The sequence below is a fragment of the Andrena cerasifolii genome, chromosome 5 (assembly GCF_050908995.1).
Source record: "Andrena cerasifolii isolate SP2316 chromosome 5, iyAndCera1_principal, whole genome shotgun sequence".
Classification (NCBI taxonomy): Eukaryota; Metazoa; Arthropoda; class Insecta; order Hymenoptera; family Andrenidae; genus Andrena; species Andrena cerasifolii.
Genome location: NC_135122.1, coordinates 6,762,461 through 6,778,300, shown reverse-complemented (window position 1 = coordinate 6,778,300; position 15,840 = coordinate 6,762,461). Strand labels below are relative to the sequence as shown.

Sequence of the window (15,840 nt, the reverse complement as noted above, 5' to 3'; positions counted from 1 at the left end):
TCCGATAGATGGCGCGCAGCGTCAAATTTTTATGATAGGTATCCTGTTTTACCCCGCTGTCAAATTTTCAAAAAGCTTCTTCGAGCAATAAATAAACAATTTTCTTATCAGTATTGATTGCCAAAAAATTTCTAGTGTTCACAGAAGAATCCTATGGTCTCCGATTGCAAATAAATGAATAAATAAAGGTTTAGCGTGAATGAAAGGTTTAGCAATGAATTTTCTACGTTTACCTTATAGACCCCAGATGATTGTATCGCGAGATGCAACTCTTATAAAACCGCGTTAATTAATTTTAGACGATTGATAATTCATTAATTTTCCGTGATAATTTGATTCAGTAGAAAAGGTATAGTTATAAGAAAAAGTACACTGTTTATCAGTTCATTTATTTACGGACTGAGGCGTTATATAGTTCCCTTACAAAGTAATTACAAGTCATTATGCAATTACAATTATTGTCTGAAATGTTCCTATACAATTCATCTCTCATCTTCATGCTTCATGCATCGTTCTGTGTACATACACATACGACTGTCGCGTCTACCGCTGTCTACCGCTTAACCTAATGCGGTTGAAAATGTTTTAGATATTTCCGAAAACTTGTTACGTGCATTGTCACTTCGCGAGCGCATTTCTGAATAAATCTACGATAGAAAGGTGAACATTACGTAGCAAACGATGCAGATATTAACAATGAAATTTGGAGTAGTTACACGCACGTGTGCATCCGCGATAACTTCACTGTGCACAACAAAGCTTAAAAGAGCTTACGCGGAAAGCGTTGCGCTTAAAAATTCGGGAAAGGAAAGGCATCCCTTCAAAGACATGCATCCGTGGAAATCGATAACAGAATTTTCCACTGCTCTTGTAAATAATGTCATTTACAATCAAGGTGACAATATACAACAAGTAGTTACTCGTATGTTGTCTCTTTAAAATCGATCTTACAACGTTACATCAATATTTCTTTCGCAGATGGTTTAGTAGTAATAAACAAACCGTATGGCATAGGTGAAGCACGCACAGTAGTACACAAACAGCTTCATCACATACCAAACGCTGTGGACTACGCGTTGCAGGATGCTTTACCACATATTGCTGCGCAGTTAAAGTATTCAGAATTAACTGTAGTTAGGAAACCAGAAAAGTAAGTAGAATTTTATTGCGCACAAATCGTCGACGAATCCTTTTTCATTCATGTAAATGCATAAACTAATTCTGGGACCAGATATATGACTGGTGTCACACTTTTAGCGGCGGATCCCAAAGTCGAGAAAGCTGTAGAAACCGCGCTGCACCGTGGTAATAATTTTACAAAGACCTATTGGGTGATTACGACGAGGGTTCCGAGGACGTTAAAGGGCAAAGAGCAGTTGGCGATGAAACTAGTATCGAGTAATTGTTACAAATACAGAACGGTAATTTCCTTACTCGGTAATTAATCCTATACGCTATCTTGACTGTTTGCAAATCATTTTCAGCCAGTTATTGCAACGTCATGGTACAACAACGCGATAAAGAGAGGGGAGATGAAAATTTTGAACGTCGAATTCAACGTGCTGTCCAACTCTACTCTTAATTTATGTTCCCTGGTTCAAATAAGATCGTCTACCCAAAAGTGGCACGCGCTTAGGCTCTTTGCATCTACGTTCCTCTATTCCCCGATCCTGGGAGATAATCTGTACGCGTCGCGGATTCAGAAAGTAGGGCAGGCTTATGTACAGGTCGATCCATTTCAGGAGAGCACCAAATTGCCAGCAAAACTGGACAAGCAGATCATAGACTTGTTGAATGTACGATCGGTTCAGCAGCATATTATTCCAGTTCACATCCATTTGAGATCGGTAGCTCTGCCGTCTTTCCTAGGAAAGGGCAAGGATCTGATAGTCGAGGCTCCTTTAATACCTCCTTTCGATTGGACTTGCAAGCAACTCGAATTCAAGTGTTTGATGTAAAATAGACGAGACTGTACATAATACGAATAAATTTTCAATGAACCAATGCGTCTTTTATTTGTACATAGCATTAACGGGGAATCAACGATAATTAAGCCAGTGTATTTAATGGCTGAGCACGTGTCTGCCCTTGAGTATTCTTCGCATGAGAATCTTTCTGCCGCTCAGCGTGGACATTCTTGTGAGCCAACCATGGCGTTTAATACGACGACGCTCGTTTGGGTGCGGGAAATGATATCTAATTTTTGTCCTGCTAAAAGTGAGGCTCCATTGATTCGCTATCGCCGGCGAGCCGACAATCGACGAGCACGCTTGGCCCATCGACACGAGGCGTCTGCAAAACAAACTTAACCTTTTCCAAGAAACGTACGCGCGGCATTACTTCGAATCAAAGTGTTGTAGAATAATTACGTACGGGAGTGCTTGATATGCATTAGACAGTAATGTGCCCAGCATGTTGTGGCGACTTTAACAGTTGTTTTCCACGATTCTGCGCGAAAAGAAGATTTTCAAAAGCCAGTGTTTGTTAGCACGCAAAGCTATCCAGAACGCAATAGCTCTATCTACCGCTGCCGACGAAACTTTCACGAACGACCACCGGGTTATTCAGAGTTGGTATTTCGGTGATAGCTCTTTAACTACAAGAGGTACAATGTAAATTTTATGTAACAGTTCTGTTGCGCGGCTAGGGGGGCTCTATACACCGGAAGTTGAGGAGGGATCTTTTAATATTTGATTTGAATTTCTTTTCTTTAAGATATTAGGATATCAGAGATATTAGACTCGAGCAATTTAATTTATATCACGGACTCTTTTAAAGTCAGGCTAAAGATAGCAATCGCAGAAAGCCTGCAAGAAATTAGTATCAACCAAGAAGACGATAAATTCTGGACTTTGACAAAGGAATTTCATACTTTTTAGTCCACTGGAAGGACACCCAATTTACCATAACTTTTGGATATGCTACACAGGATTAAGTCAACATCCACTCAAAACGAAAGAAAGTTTTCTACAGCTTCTCTACAGATTTTATCACGAAATAAGAAACAGATGAGAAACAATTTTTAATTAAAAAAAAAGTAATGTTTCATTTTGCACAAATTTTGTATTAAATAAATAAATATATCAATTATACTTAATATCTGTTTTTTTTTTCATTTATACAAGGTTTGTGCAAATTAGACAGGAATGAAAATTAGTAAAAGGTGTCTTGTGTTTTTGATAAATATTATCAACATTATTAAAAAAATATAAATCTTGTAATATTTTTTTCAATTTCTCGAGAATTCCCGAGAAGATGCGAGTTTCTGATTTCTCGAGAAGCAAAAAATATCGAGAAATCAGGAACACTAGTTACAGAGCAGAATAATCCTGGTAGAATCCAATCGGCGAGGGTAAGAGGCTTCGCAGCTAAACTCCAGCCACGCCAAGCCCCCGAGTTCCAACTATCATCGTGAGCAGGTCAAAGCAGAATCATCCCTTTCTTCCCGTTCCCCCAAGGATCCGAGGCGCGCAACATAACAATCGGCCGACAAGGGCGATCGTTAAGAGCTCGCCGCGCGACAAATCGTGTCGGTTGTCCCGGCCGCTGCTATCGTTTATTGGCATTAGCGTCATTGTGGCCCCGAAACCAGACAAGCGGGATTACCGGCCTCGGCGGTTCCACGAACAAAATGTTTCTAATAACCGTTCGCGCATCGAGGCACGCCGCGGCTATCGAGAAACGATTCATCTCAATCACGTCACGGGCGCGCATGCATCGTGTCCTATTTACGCCCGTAAGGTCCAGCGCGCAGCATTAAAAACCGCTCCCTTCTTCTGCTCGCGCCACCCTGGTCTTCTCCACCGGCCCCTTCCTCATCCCTCCCTTTCAACGGATGCACCCCGTGGCGCCGACCTACCCCACGCCCAGGTCGATCCCCGCGGTACTCCTAATCGAATTCACGCGACCTCGTTGGCACATGGCGTGCCTACACGATTATGAATCCGCGCCTTGTTCCTCGATTACCATCGCGACACGTACGAATCCGTGACGGGATTGAAAACTCAGCCGCAGAATCGTGGAGATTCGTCGGCCGGGAACGAACGGGCTGCTATTTTAGCCGACTCGCAACCGCGAAGGGAACGCTTGCGGTGCGTTGTAGGTGGAACGACCGAGGCGAGACGGGGCCTACCCCGGCGGTGGAACACTCTGTGCTTATCGTGTCGCTACTAATTGAAGCGATGCGACCCCGTTCGCACGTCATGTGGAACGTGTACACACGGCGCTGGACGAAACGATCGCCTCGAAATCCGCCCGACGAATGCCACGAATACCATTACCGTAAACTGGAGGAACATCGGCAGACGGGCTGACATCGGCAGTCACTTACAGTGACTCGCATTAACATTCGGACACTTTTTAAAATCGCATAACATTTTTAGAATTGGTCCAAGCGACTTGAGTTTTTTTCAGAAGCTAGAAGGATTAGTTTGCTAAATGACGTATTTGGTCGTTTTGAAAAAAAATTTATTTGGTCGGAATAGCGAAAAGAATAGTAAAGGTTGATTTTTAAACTTTTTTTTTGTGAGCTTGTAATGAAAATTAAAAAACAACCGTTTGTAGATTGCAGTAAGTTGTAGGAGTTGTAAGTTGTAGCCTAAAATTTCATGAAAATCGGTTAACGTTGCTCCGAGCTACAAACGTTTAAAGATCGCAGAATCGAGAATCGCTGATTTCGGGAATTTTCATTACAAGCTCACAAAAAGAAGTTTAAAAATCGACCTTTACTATTCTTTTCGCTATTCCAACCAAATACATTTTTTTTCAAAACGACGAAACGCGTCAGTTAGCAGACTAATCCTTCTAGCTTCTGAAAAAAACTCAAGTGGTTTGGACGAATTCTAAAAAAGTTATGCGATTTTAAAAAGTGTCCGAATATTAATGCGAGCCACTGTACCGCGAATTGAAGAAGGAAAGGATATAGATTTATATATAGGATACTTAAAGCAAATATAAAAATGGCAATCTCTTTTTTTTATACTGTAAAATGTTCCAAACACATGCCAATGTTCCACCAGTTTCTACCGTTCCTCTTCTTTGAAAAAGGAAGCTCCGCGTCATCCTCGCCGCTGCTTCCAGATCGCTTAAGAGCCCGTGGACAATCTCCCGATCAGTTAAGTTCCAATTCCCAGTTCAGCTAGGGCTCTCGGCTCACAATCAGTTCCACTTCGATTCTAGACCAAGGTCTGCCTCCATCTGTACCTGTAAAAGTAAAAGTCACCGTGAGAATATGTCGCCGGTGGTAAGTGTCGTAGGACGTCCATAGGCCTTCTCAAGAAACATTGGCGAAGGGGAGGTTTCTCGACCGCCAAGGTCAAGACTGAAGGGTACCGCAGTGTCATCGATTCATCGGACCAAGTTGCTCGCAGGGCTCGATCTAGAGGAGCACGAGCCGTGCATTCTACCAATTGGTAGGGAAAGAAAATTAAAATCAATAAAAACCCCACAGCCGGGGTTTGTTGACTTATTCGTCTCACTACTCTAAATATACTAAAAACTACAACCTAGACTTAATTAAAACAATTAAAAAAATTAAGCCTCTATACCTAACGAAGTTTGCAAACTTTCGGTGTGCAACAAGTCAACAAAATACGAATGGTCTATTTATAAAAATTAGTCAACTAGCCCCGGTCTCCCCTACTGATCCCCACTAATATCTTTATAAAAGTGAAACGTTGTTTTTCTTGTTTGTCCCTCTTTCACGCCTAAACGGCTGAACGGATCTCAATGAAATTTTGAATACACGTCCTAGATTAGACGATAGACCGTTTTTCTTTAGACTTTTTTATTTTGCAAACATCGTAAATAATTCCCAGGTGAAACCGAGTAACGGGTGAGCTAGCGATTAAATATACCTACAGAGCGGCAAAAATTATTTTTACCCAGAGCGATGGAGGAGCTAGTTACTTGCCCTGGCCCTGGTTACTTGCGACTTACAACCCCCACTGTGTCCCACGAGCCAAGGTTCAGATTGGTTCGCTTCGCAATGGATTTCCAGCGGCGCAGGAGCCTCTGGGTCCGAATGAGTCACCGTTCGCCTCAGGAGCCCGCAACGCGACGGGCCTCGTGAACGCGTGATCGCCAAATAATGCGTGGGTGCGGGTGAGCGTCCTCGCAGCCGATTCGTGGACCCGGTACATTGTCAACTGCGAGTTGACAGGGCACAGGATGCGCCTTTTCCGTTCGGAAAGAGCTCCTCGCCGCGCCACTCCCATCCCATAGAATTGCGCTCAATCGTCCATCGATTGAATGCGAGAGCGTATCGGCCGCTATACTTATCGATCGGCCCCGCGCTCGTATCTTTCCGCGACGGTTCGCACGAAAAGGAGAGGAAAGAAAAAGGAAACGGATAACGAAGGCGCCGCGTCTTTCGCCGGCGATTTGCCCGTCAAATAATTCTTCTGGCTCCCGCGGGCCCCGCGATTACGACTCTCGCAGCGGCGGCCTCGCGTCCGCCTCGGATCGAGTCGCGCGATCTTACCCAATGCGTGATTTACAAGACCGAAATCATCCTGTAATTCGATCCCTCGACGACGCACCACCGTCACTGATGCCGGTGATAACGAATCCATGCCATCCCCGTGATGCATCGTTATGCACTAAGAGTCAGGTGGAGCCGCAGTCACTATAATTCCTCTAATTGGTCCGGAATCAATGCTGAGCGATTGAATTTTAGTTAAGATATCTCGGGGAATACCAATGGCTATATGGAGGGCTCAGAAATAGCGGCGGATTTAAGAAAAAAGGCCCATTTCCTCGGGAAAATGAGAAGGTAGTTTACTAAAAACGGACCAAGTGTAGTAGTACGAACAAAAAAAAATGCAGCGTTTGGATACCTATTCCTAAACATCGTTTTCTTGGAGATGGGGCCCCGAGGGCCCTCTGGGCACGGGACCCAGGCGGAAACTGCTCATCAGCCGCCCTGTTAAATCCGCCACTGCTCAGAAACCAATCAGTGTGAGTGGAGATTTCCCAGAAATTTTTGCTTTGTTATTATTAGTCGAGTTTATTACTCAAAGAAAGAAGAAACCTGAATATTTACAGATGGCATAGACAATAAGAGTAAAGGCGAGGCTGCAGTGGTAACACTGTTGGGAAGCCTAACCGCGTGGATCCTAAACTAAACTAAAATAGAGACAACAACAAACAAATATAGCAAATGTAAAGAATAATCTGAAGGTCGAGTACTTTCTTCAGGTTTTCTTCTGTTTCGAATATTTTTTTTATATTATTGGGTAGTTGGAGCTGTCTTCTGATGTCTTCTGTGTTTAAGGCAAACTTATTCAGAGGGCAAACAGTGTAAATCTCGGTTTTAATGCTAATGGACTTACACTGATTGTCTTCTGAACCCTCCATATAATGAAGAACCGATGCACCATATATGTATACATAATCGTCACAATTATTTACACCAGTGGCACCGTTCGATCCCCTTCCTCCTCCTCAAAGGACGACTTCTCTGGACGGTCCCATTGAACGCGCGAGCCTTCGATTTCACCGGGGCTGACGCTCCCAGGTCTTAGGAAATAAAAAGAAACTCCTAATGCCCTCGTTCGCGTGACGTAACATCCGGCCTGTCTGTCGCGTTTCAGGCACGCCGCGTATCTTCATTGTGGCTGCCCCCGTTCCATGGAAAATACGGAAAATCCGCCCTTTGTGCTGATCCCGTGTCGGGATCTTTCTTTTTTATATTTTTTTTTTTAGAAAACGGAGAGGGATCTTTGCAGTGGACGAGGGGGGCGCGCAAAATATTTCGTGAATCCTCGATGGTGCCTATCGCCGAGCGGTTTTTCAATGGCGATATTTGTAGGGAAGGTTGGAGCCGCGAAACTTTTCGACACGAGCTCGTTTACAGATTCTATGCGGCCGGTGCATCGTGAAGATGCGTGCACGACGGCGCATTGTCGCGAGACCCGCCCTTTATGCCCTTGCACGCGCGTCGACTGGCGTCACCCTCCTCTAGGAAAATTCTCCGGGTACCTGAGCGCACCGCGAGCTTCGAGGAACGTCCCCCCGAGTTTATCCAGCGGCCAGGACCCGGGGAGGTGCGCGCTTTCTTCTCTGAAACGATTCTTTGTCGCCGAAGGATATGTGGCCGCGGTTAGACCTGGGACCTCTCGCCGCGTGAAGGGGTAGGGCGAGAGAAATCCGAGCCCCAGCCGTGAAATCACGTTGCAGAAATTGTCTAGGCTTGTAGACGGTTGGACGCGCGTTCTTACGAGCGAAAGATGGCTCGGGGATCCCCTCGCCCTTTGGGACCTTCGTCCGTTCAACCGTTGATCGATTGGTTCCGTTTCAATTAATCAGAAAATGAATGCAATCCTCTTAGGGGTAGTTAAACCTGTTTCCGCGATTAGTCGCTGCTATTCTGAACGCGAGTTCGAGTAGTACGCTGAAAGGATCGGGGGTTATTGTACCAAACCGTGCAAGAGAGATCCTGCTGAAGGATCTATGCAGGAAAGGAGAAAGATCTCGCGGAGAACGCTGCCAGACAAGACGTTTGAATTTAGATACGATCTTATCTACCTGCTCGGTGCTGCGGGAAATCTCAATCCCGCGAGCGACTCGATACGAGCACGCTTAATTCTGTAATTAGCCGGTTTCTATTCGCGGAAGAGTCGAACCGGGGGAAGAGGGTCCGGCGGCGCGAGTAATTATTATAAAGCCCTCAAAAAGCGCACCCGACTCCGGAGGTTCCGTTCGCCGTGTCGAATTATGTAAATTGCGATCGAGTCGTAAATTAATTAGCCCCCGCCGACTAATTGAAGGCACCCGGACTGCTTAATCGATCGCGGCCCGACAGTCGCTACCTCCCCGGCCCTCGTTGCTTTTCATCGCGAATCGATCCACCTTTCGTGTTTCCGATTGCCGTCGTTCCGCTGCTGAATTAACTCGAAACACTGTATCGAGATAAACTCGTCGCGCTCCCCTTGCTCCAATAATTTACGACTCCATAACACGCATAATTTACCCTCATAGATCTTTCAAATATCAAGTGAATTTATACGATTTTTATTTTTTAATTATGATGCTGCACTGTCACAGAGGACTTAACAGGATCAAAGTAGTATAGTAAGGGGGATTCTAACTCAAATTTGAGTTTTGATGGAGCGGAAATCCAAAGTTGAGTTTTGATGGAGGGGAAATCGAAATTTGAGTTTTGAGGCATGGGAAAATTCAAATTTAAGTTCTGAAGTGGGGAAATCCAAATTTCAGTTCTGAGGGAGGGGAGAATCCAAATTCGAGTTTCGATTTTTGAGGGAGAGGAAAATACAAATTTGAATTTTGAGGGTGGGGAAAATCCAAATTCGAGTTTTGATTTTTGAGGGAGAGGAAAATACAATTTTGAATTTTGAGGAAGGGGGAAATCTAAATTTCTAGTTAGAATCACCGTTATTGCACTACTGACGAACGAAAGGGGCAAGTAAAGAGGCGAAGAGTTAAAGAATAGAATAAGACGGGGGTGGATGGAGAGGAGCGAAGAGGAGGCGATCACCGTAGCAGTGTCTTTTAAGTTCTCGCTATCGGAGAGTGATAGGCGTCGCGAGTATATACCGCGGGCAGCGTAATCACTGTTATTTCCTCGTGAACGGTAATGCCTCGGCTTAAAGCCGCCCTACATATACGCATTACCCGGGCAAAGGGAACGCGCGTCCCCGGGGCGGTCATCGTTCTCCCAGCGTCATTACGAAATTGCTCGGGCAAATGAAATGCGCGGTTATGCGCCGCGCACGGCCGGGGCCTCCTTAAATTGAGATTTATTGGAAAATCGAGGGCGCGCTTTCCGCCGTGTCCCGCGAGCCTGGGCCCAGCGAGAGTGGCCGTGCAAGCCCGCGTCCCACGCAACGGTCCTCCTCTCGCATCGGGTTACGCGCCGCGGATCGATGTGATTACGCGCCACGACCTGGCCGATTTTAAACGAGACCGGGAAGGACCGCGGTGGGTAACATGCCCGAAAATTGCATCCACTTCTCCACCGCGCTTCCTGCTATTTGTCTTCGGGTCGTTAACAACGATCTGCCTGGGCCGATCGAGGAGGATGGACCGCGAGACGAAATACACTCGGGGGTTTGCGAAGCTTGCGCCGTTCTGCGTTCACTGCTGTGTCCAATGTACATACGTAGCTGGCTTAGCGAATAACAAAGAGAAGTCCTGTTACGCGAGCAAACTTGGATATTTGGCGCGAAAGTTTCTTGCGCGCTCTAGCGCATCGTCGCGCGATGGAAGCCGAGCTCCTAAAAGTTTCGTATATTTTCAATCCGCCACCATTGCGCAGAGATCGTCTTACCGTGAATACCCGAAAGGGAGGACCAAGGTGTTGCCGAATATCTCTCCGAATACAGAGACTCGCAAGAGGAAGGCGCGGAGGTGTACGCGGCTCGGCGAAGACGTTTCGGTTTCGCGCCTCCGCGAGGCTGCCGCGGTAATCCATACCGCTTTCTTGAATAAGCGTCCCTTCCGAGGGCCCGTCGATAACGTACTATGCATTGCGGTCGTCGGGACGGCTCCGATATCTGGTTACATAGCGGAATCTTGGTTGCATTCGCAGTGGACGCAGCAGTAGCCGGCCGTCCAGGGAATATTGATTCGCTTCGATGCCGGGGTATCGCGCGCATCGCTCAACACCGTGCACGCACGTTCAAGAGGATAACGGCGAGAGGCAAATGCCGAGGCGAGCTTTCCCCGAGAGTGCCTAAGCTCGCTCGATAAACGCGTAAACAGTGTAAGCAGTGTAAACACTGACCGTCTGCCGGTTTTTTTTTTAAAACGCACACCGCGCGCCACGTGTTGCAGACAGCTGATAGCAGCGATGCTGCCCGAGGCGAGCCGCGTTTCCATGCGATTAACAGTTTTCCTTAATATGCAAATGGTAATGCGCGATACACTGAGATATACACCGCGCAGAAGGGGTCACTGGGTCATCCCGTTCTTTATTATCCGCGACCGAGTACCTACGTACGTAATACACTCGGCTCAGTTCGCCCGCCTCGAATTTCCAGCTTCCCGATTGTTTCGAGTGCCCCGCGCTGGATTCAGGCGCGCCAGCTCTCGACACTTTGCTCGGGGCGAAATCGCGGCGTGTGGATTTCGGGAGGCAGGAGAAGAGGGCAGATAAGAGGATCGTAACAGCGTTCCATTATCTGAATAGCGTGTCGCGCTAATTCGTTAATGGGACATCCTGGCCGGCACGCATTTTAATCAGTTTTCAGCACACCGATAACGGGGCTATTATTAAGTGGCCTTCGGGAGGATGACCAGTCGCCGGTCGCGCGAGTTTATCGTGACAGCGCGAGGAGTCTCGAAGCTTGGCAGCGAACGAGAAAAAATACGCCCCCGAAAAAGTCCCCGCGAAGATGGCAACCTTCTATGAGAGCGCTACGAAGAAGCGGTCGACCGCTTGCGGCCGCTTCGTAATCGCGAGCTCGTGCTTATTAGCGACGCGGAGGGGAATCAACGTTCGATCGGCCGTTTTAATTGTCCGATCGTAGCGACGGCTGCGGGCTTTCCGGAGCCGCGGATTGAGGCGAAAGAAAGGGGAGATGGGGAGCTGCGCGTCGCCGGTGTTCGTTCAACTTGGTCTGAAAATGAATTTACGAGGCCATAATCGCCAATTGAGACGAGTACTTGTTGCGTGCAATCGGCCCGACCGGGACCTTGTGGCGAAGCGTTGCACTCTACTCGCGCTAGGAGCTGCTACTCCGCGGGTACCGGTCGCTGCAAAGTTACGTGAAAATTAACCGATAACTGGATCCACTTCTGCCTGGCGTTCGAGCTTTCGCGATAAGGAACTAGTTCGTTCCCTGCCACTGTCGATCTGCTATCTAGTTTCCAAGGAAGAGCAAACACCGAAGATGTACGTAGATAGCGGAGGAAACTGCTGCCGTTCTTTAATACGGTCACACAGCGTTCAAACTGGGGTTACTATATCGTCGGTGATACTGCAGCACCGCGTATGAGCAGTTTGTAAATACCGCGGTTCTGCATTTTACCGATTTTACAGGAGGAAGAAAAAACTTAGTATTTCAGCCATTTTAAGAGGGTTTTCTTTGATTGAACTTTTTTGGGGACAGTTTTAGCGCTCCTTGTAATAAATACTAACGTCAATTCGTCATAAAAATGCTTGATTTCTGTGTAAAGTCACTTTCACGCATCAAACGTGTCATCGCTTCACCTGATTTCTCTGCAAATGCGCGGTTTTGCCGCCAACTTACTATGAGAGACAGATTCACGGTATCCTTGAACCTGCTGGTTCCGTTGGTAAAAAGGCGGTTTTCTACGTGGGCACGAAATCTCAATTTTGCTACTTTTGCAGATACGTGGTATTTACAAACTGCTCGTACGCGGTTTTGCACTATCATCGACGATATGGTATTCAAAAGGAGAACAAGTCCTCCATTTTTCACTGAAATTCAGTGTCCTTTGATCGACTAAAAATGTCCCTTTCTGTTCCACTCAAGCAATCCACTCGTCTCGGCTTCACCAGGACGTTCTCGTTTTCAAACTACTTCGGACTAGATTGACCTAAGAGCTTTACATTTTTGGATCCGTTAATCCTAGTTCAAACTCATTCCAGGCAACAGCTAGCGTTCCTACGTCCCTCTGAGAAGGTACCGAGTCTCCCGACCGGGTTCTGTCTGCGAAGAGAAAGGACCCCGCGTGCGTTTCGAATTTGCAGCATCCTGTACCGGTGGCGAATTCAGCGGCGATGACGCAGAGGCGATTACGCCCCGCGCATTGCCAGCGTCAAGATTACCGGCTAAGTCTCTCAGTTCGGGCCTTAAACGAGAAAGTTCCGAGGAGCCGTCTGCTTTATGTAAACGGCGCGATCTCGAATCGTGGGCCGCGATCGTACCCATCTGCGGATTATCAATTCGGATGTTTACGCTGCTGTATTTCCGCGCAAGCGCCTGCCCCGGCAGGCGCGCGTATTCTATTCGCTTCACCCCGGCGTCTTCTGGATCGCGATAAAACCGTCCGCGGCAATAATGGGAAAGGGACTCGCCGCGTGTTCTCGGGGCAGGTGAATATCGAGCGGGACGCGTGCATTCGCGAAACAAATGACCCAGCGCTTAGGCGGCGAGCCGCGTGGAACCTGGGCGATGCATGTTTTATGAAGCTCGATATCGAGGGTCGTGCATCCTTCGACGTATGCTCGAGGAACGTATTAAGACAGCCACTCGATGGCCTCCTTCTATTTTTACGTTTTCGCAGCGCGGCCGCGTGTCGGTCGACTACGAGTTTCCACGGTCATCGAGCCCCGATTTGCGAGCTTCTATCTCCAAACGCCCATGAAATGGCTAGTAAATTGGGGCACGCTGACTATCTTGAAATGCAATCGGATCTGGATAGATTTCTAGATCGGTGCAGCTCAAACATGCTAAATCTTAACTTTTCTAAGTGTCACGAGGTTCTCTCGTAATATGAAAGCAATTGTTTACGCGTATAGATTGGAGAATTCTCTCCTAAACGAAGTAAATGAAATTAAGGACCTTGGGGTTCGTATTACATCCACGCTAGATTTTTCCAAACACTATTCAGTGATTACTAACAAAGCCTTGGAGACTTTGGGTTTCATGAAACGTTTCTCCGCTGACTTTGTAAATGTAAGTACTTTAAAGTTATTGTACGCATTCTTAGTCAGGCCCCATTTAGAGTATGCATCCATTATATGGTCTCCAAGTAGAATTAAATACAATGCTCAACTGGAAAGGGTACAACATAGGTTTCTGCGGTTTGCAGAATATAAATCACACATTCACAGGCCTGTCTGGGATCGTGATTTTGCATCGATACTTGTTAAACTTAATATGACAACGCTTTCTGCGCGCAGAACTGTAACGGACATGACCTTTCTTTTTATGATCATAAAGAGTGAAATTAATTGTTCTGCACTACTGGAACTCGTTGATCTATACGCTCCTACCAGATGTAGGCCACCTTTCGTAAACCGCAAATTCAAATCTAAATATGGGTCACTTGATCCAATGAATCGCTTAATGTTCAGTGCTAGCTCCTATGTAGACTGTGTCGACTTCTTTTCCGGTAGTAGTTCCTCTTTCAGTTGGAAGCTCTTCAGACTATTGTGTCAGGAAAATCCTATCACGTCGTTGTAACTGTGTTTTGTATTGGGCAATGCCCGTTTAATTTTCAATAATAATAATAATAATAATAATAATAATAAGGAACGCTAGGCAACCCCGGAATTCAGAAAATTATGCAACTTTCTGTGCAAGTAGAGTAGTTCATGCGCATGACAAATTTATTTTTTGCTGGTGACATAGTGCGGTTACTGGGGGTGAAATCACCCCTTGAAAGAAGGCAGAATTTTCTTTTTCGTGGAATATCTCGAGAACGAGGAGAGATTTCGAGAAGTTTAAACAAGAGTCGCATTTTTTTTTACATCTACAAAACTGTGTAAAAATAATTAACGACGAATCCATACTTTTCGAGTTACCTCCACCACTAATTCCTGATTCGATAATTATTTTTACTCAGTTTTGTAGATATAAAGAAAGATGCAACTTTTGTTTAAACTTCTTTCCGATATCTCTCACCGTTCTTCGGATATTCTACGAAAAGAAAAATTCTGCACTTCCTTCGAGGGGTGATTTCACCCCTAAGAATCGCACTGTGGCGCCAACCAAAACTAGGGTTGTGTCGGGGATAATTTTCTGAACACCCGGATTGCCTACGTCTCCTTGTAAGAATCCATTAATCGGAGTTCACGAAGCTCACGCATCGCGTGGAGATAAGGACGCTCGGGTTTCCGTTGCCCAGACTCTGCCGCGCCGAATCTCCTTTGAGTTTATAAGCAGCGTAAGAAAGATTAGAAATTAGAAAGGAGCTGAAAGGTGCCCCTAATAATATTTAACAAAAGAAAAACGTCCATTTCCATTTGAATCGCGGGTGGGAACGGGCCACAATCAGCCCACTTGCCTCGGGTCGGGGTTAACGTTACCCCTTTTTCATTGCCCTGGACGTCACCGGGAAAGATGGTGGGACGTGAAAGCTCGAGGGTGGGGATTAAGTTCGGCAGGAGGCGGCGGAGCCCCGGTATTTGAATAACAAAGTGCTCGCTGCTCGGGCGGTTACGTGAAATCATGGAAATTTTACACCGGCGAGAGGTCAACGGAGGGAAAGAAAATAAAAGCGAAGGGACAGCCGGGGCGAGGCGGTGAGCGAGAAAGGAAGAAAGTGCGCCGCGGTGCATTATGACGCCCTGCGAGAATCGTCGACAGCGCGCAGATCCGATCGGATCATGCATGCACCGTGTATTATAATCTCGAGGAGGGGGCTGTTAGCCGATAAATTCTTCATCTAGGTGGAACCACTTACAAAAGGGAACACCTTTTCGTGATTGCATGCTTACGGCATGTGAAATAGTGCCCAAATTATAGGTGACGGGCGTGTAATTCGACGAAGCGTTGAGCAGGGTCGCGCTCCGCCAAAAAGGAGGAGAAACCACAGGAAACGGGAAGAGAGAAGAAAAAGGAAGGGAACGAGGCGCCAATCCGCGAGAAGCGTCCCCTTTTTCTCTGGCCGGACTATGGGCTTAGGGGCGGCCGATGATAACGATAACCGCAATTGAACCGGCAATTAAGGCCGGGCGATCGCGTTTCTGGGAGGACGAAAACTGCGCGAGCTGCATTGACCGATCGATGGGTCTCGACTGTCGATCGTTGAAAATGATAATAATCGCGCTCGCGGCGGCCGGGCAGGCCCGAGCGCAGTCCGCGATCATAGGTTCCTCTCAATGAGGTTAATGGGAGTCGCAACCAGTCAGTTTTTCTTCAGGTTTCACTGTTCGCTGCCGCGGCGCGCGATACAGTAGCGGCGGAC

The 15,840-nt window shown here is 46.7% G+C and overlaps 2 protein-coding genes across 2 annotated transcripts; one reads left to right on the top strand and one right to left on the bottom strand.

Moving 5' to 3' along the window:
* Positions 1–458: 458 nt before the first annotated feature.
* On the top strand, positions 459–2,004 carry LOC143368741 (mitochondrial mRNA pseudouridine synthase Rpusd3). The gene is made up of 4 exons (XM_076811778.1): positions 459–895; positions 979–1,150; positions 1,232–1,421; positions 1,485–2,004. The coding sequence occupies exons 1-4, from the start codon at positions 682–684 to the stop codon at positions 1,956–1,958; spliced, it is 1,050 nt and encodes a 349-aa protein (XP_076667893.1). The 5' UTR covers positions 459–681; the 3' UTR covers positions 1,959–2,004.
* Positions 1,986–2,599, bottom strand: Mrpl34 (mitochondrial ribosomal protein L34). Its single transcript, XM_076811789.1, has 2 exons — positions 2,374–2,599; positions 1,986–2,292 (listed from the first exon to the last, which is right to left on the bottom strand). The coding sequence occupies exons 1-2, from the start codon at positions 2,412–2,414 to the stop codon at positions 2,064–2,066; spliced, it is 270 nt and encodes an 89-aa protein (XP_076667904.1). The 5' UTR covers positions 2,415–2,599; the 3' UTR covers positions 1,986–2,063.
* Positions 2,600–15,840: the final 13,241 nt, after the last annotated feature.

What these genes read in the sequence shown, in the direction of transcription:
- LOC143368741 (XM_076811778.1), top strand. Translation starts at nt 682, where the DNA reads ATGCAGATATTAACAATGAAATTTGGAGTAGTTACACGCACGTGTGCA. An exon ending in TAATGTCATTTACAATCAAG is followed by an intron (nt 896 to 978) that starts GTGACAATATAC and finishes TTTCTTTCGCAG; the next exon opens with ATGGTTTAGTAGTAATAAAC. An exon ending in ATTGTTACAAATACAGAACG is followed by an intron (nt 1,422 to 1,484) that starts GTAATTTCCTTA and finishes AATCATTTTCAG; the next exon opens with CCAGTTATTGCAACGTCATG.
- Mrpl34 (XM_076811789.1), bottom strand. Translation starts at nt 2,414, where the DNA reads ATGCTGGGCACATTACTGTCTAATGCATATCAAGCACTCCC. An exon ending in AATGCATATCAAGCACTCCC is followed by an intron (nt 2,293 to 2,373) that starts GTACGTAATTAT and finishes TTTGTTTTGCAG; the next exon opens with ACGCCTCGTGTCGATGGGCC.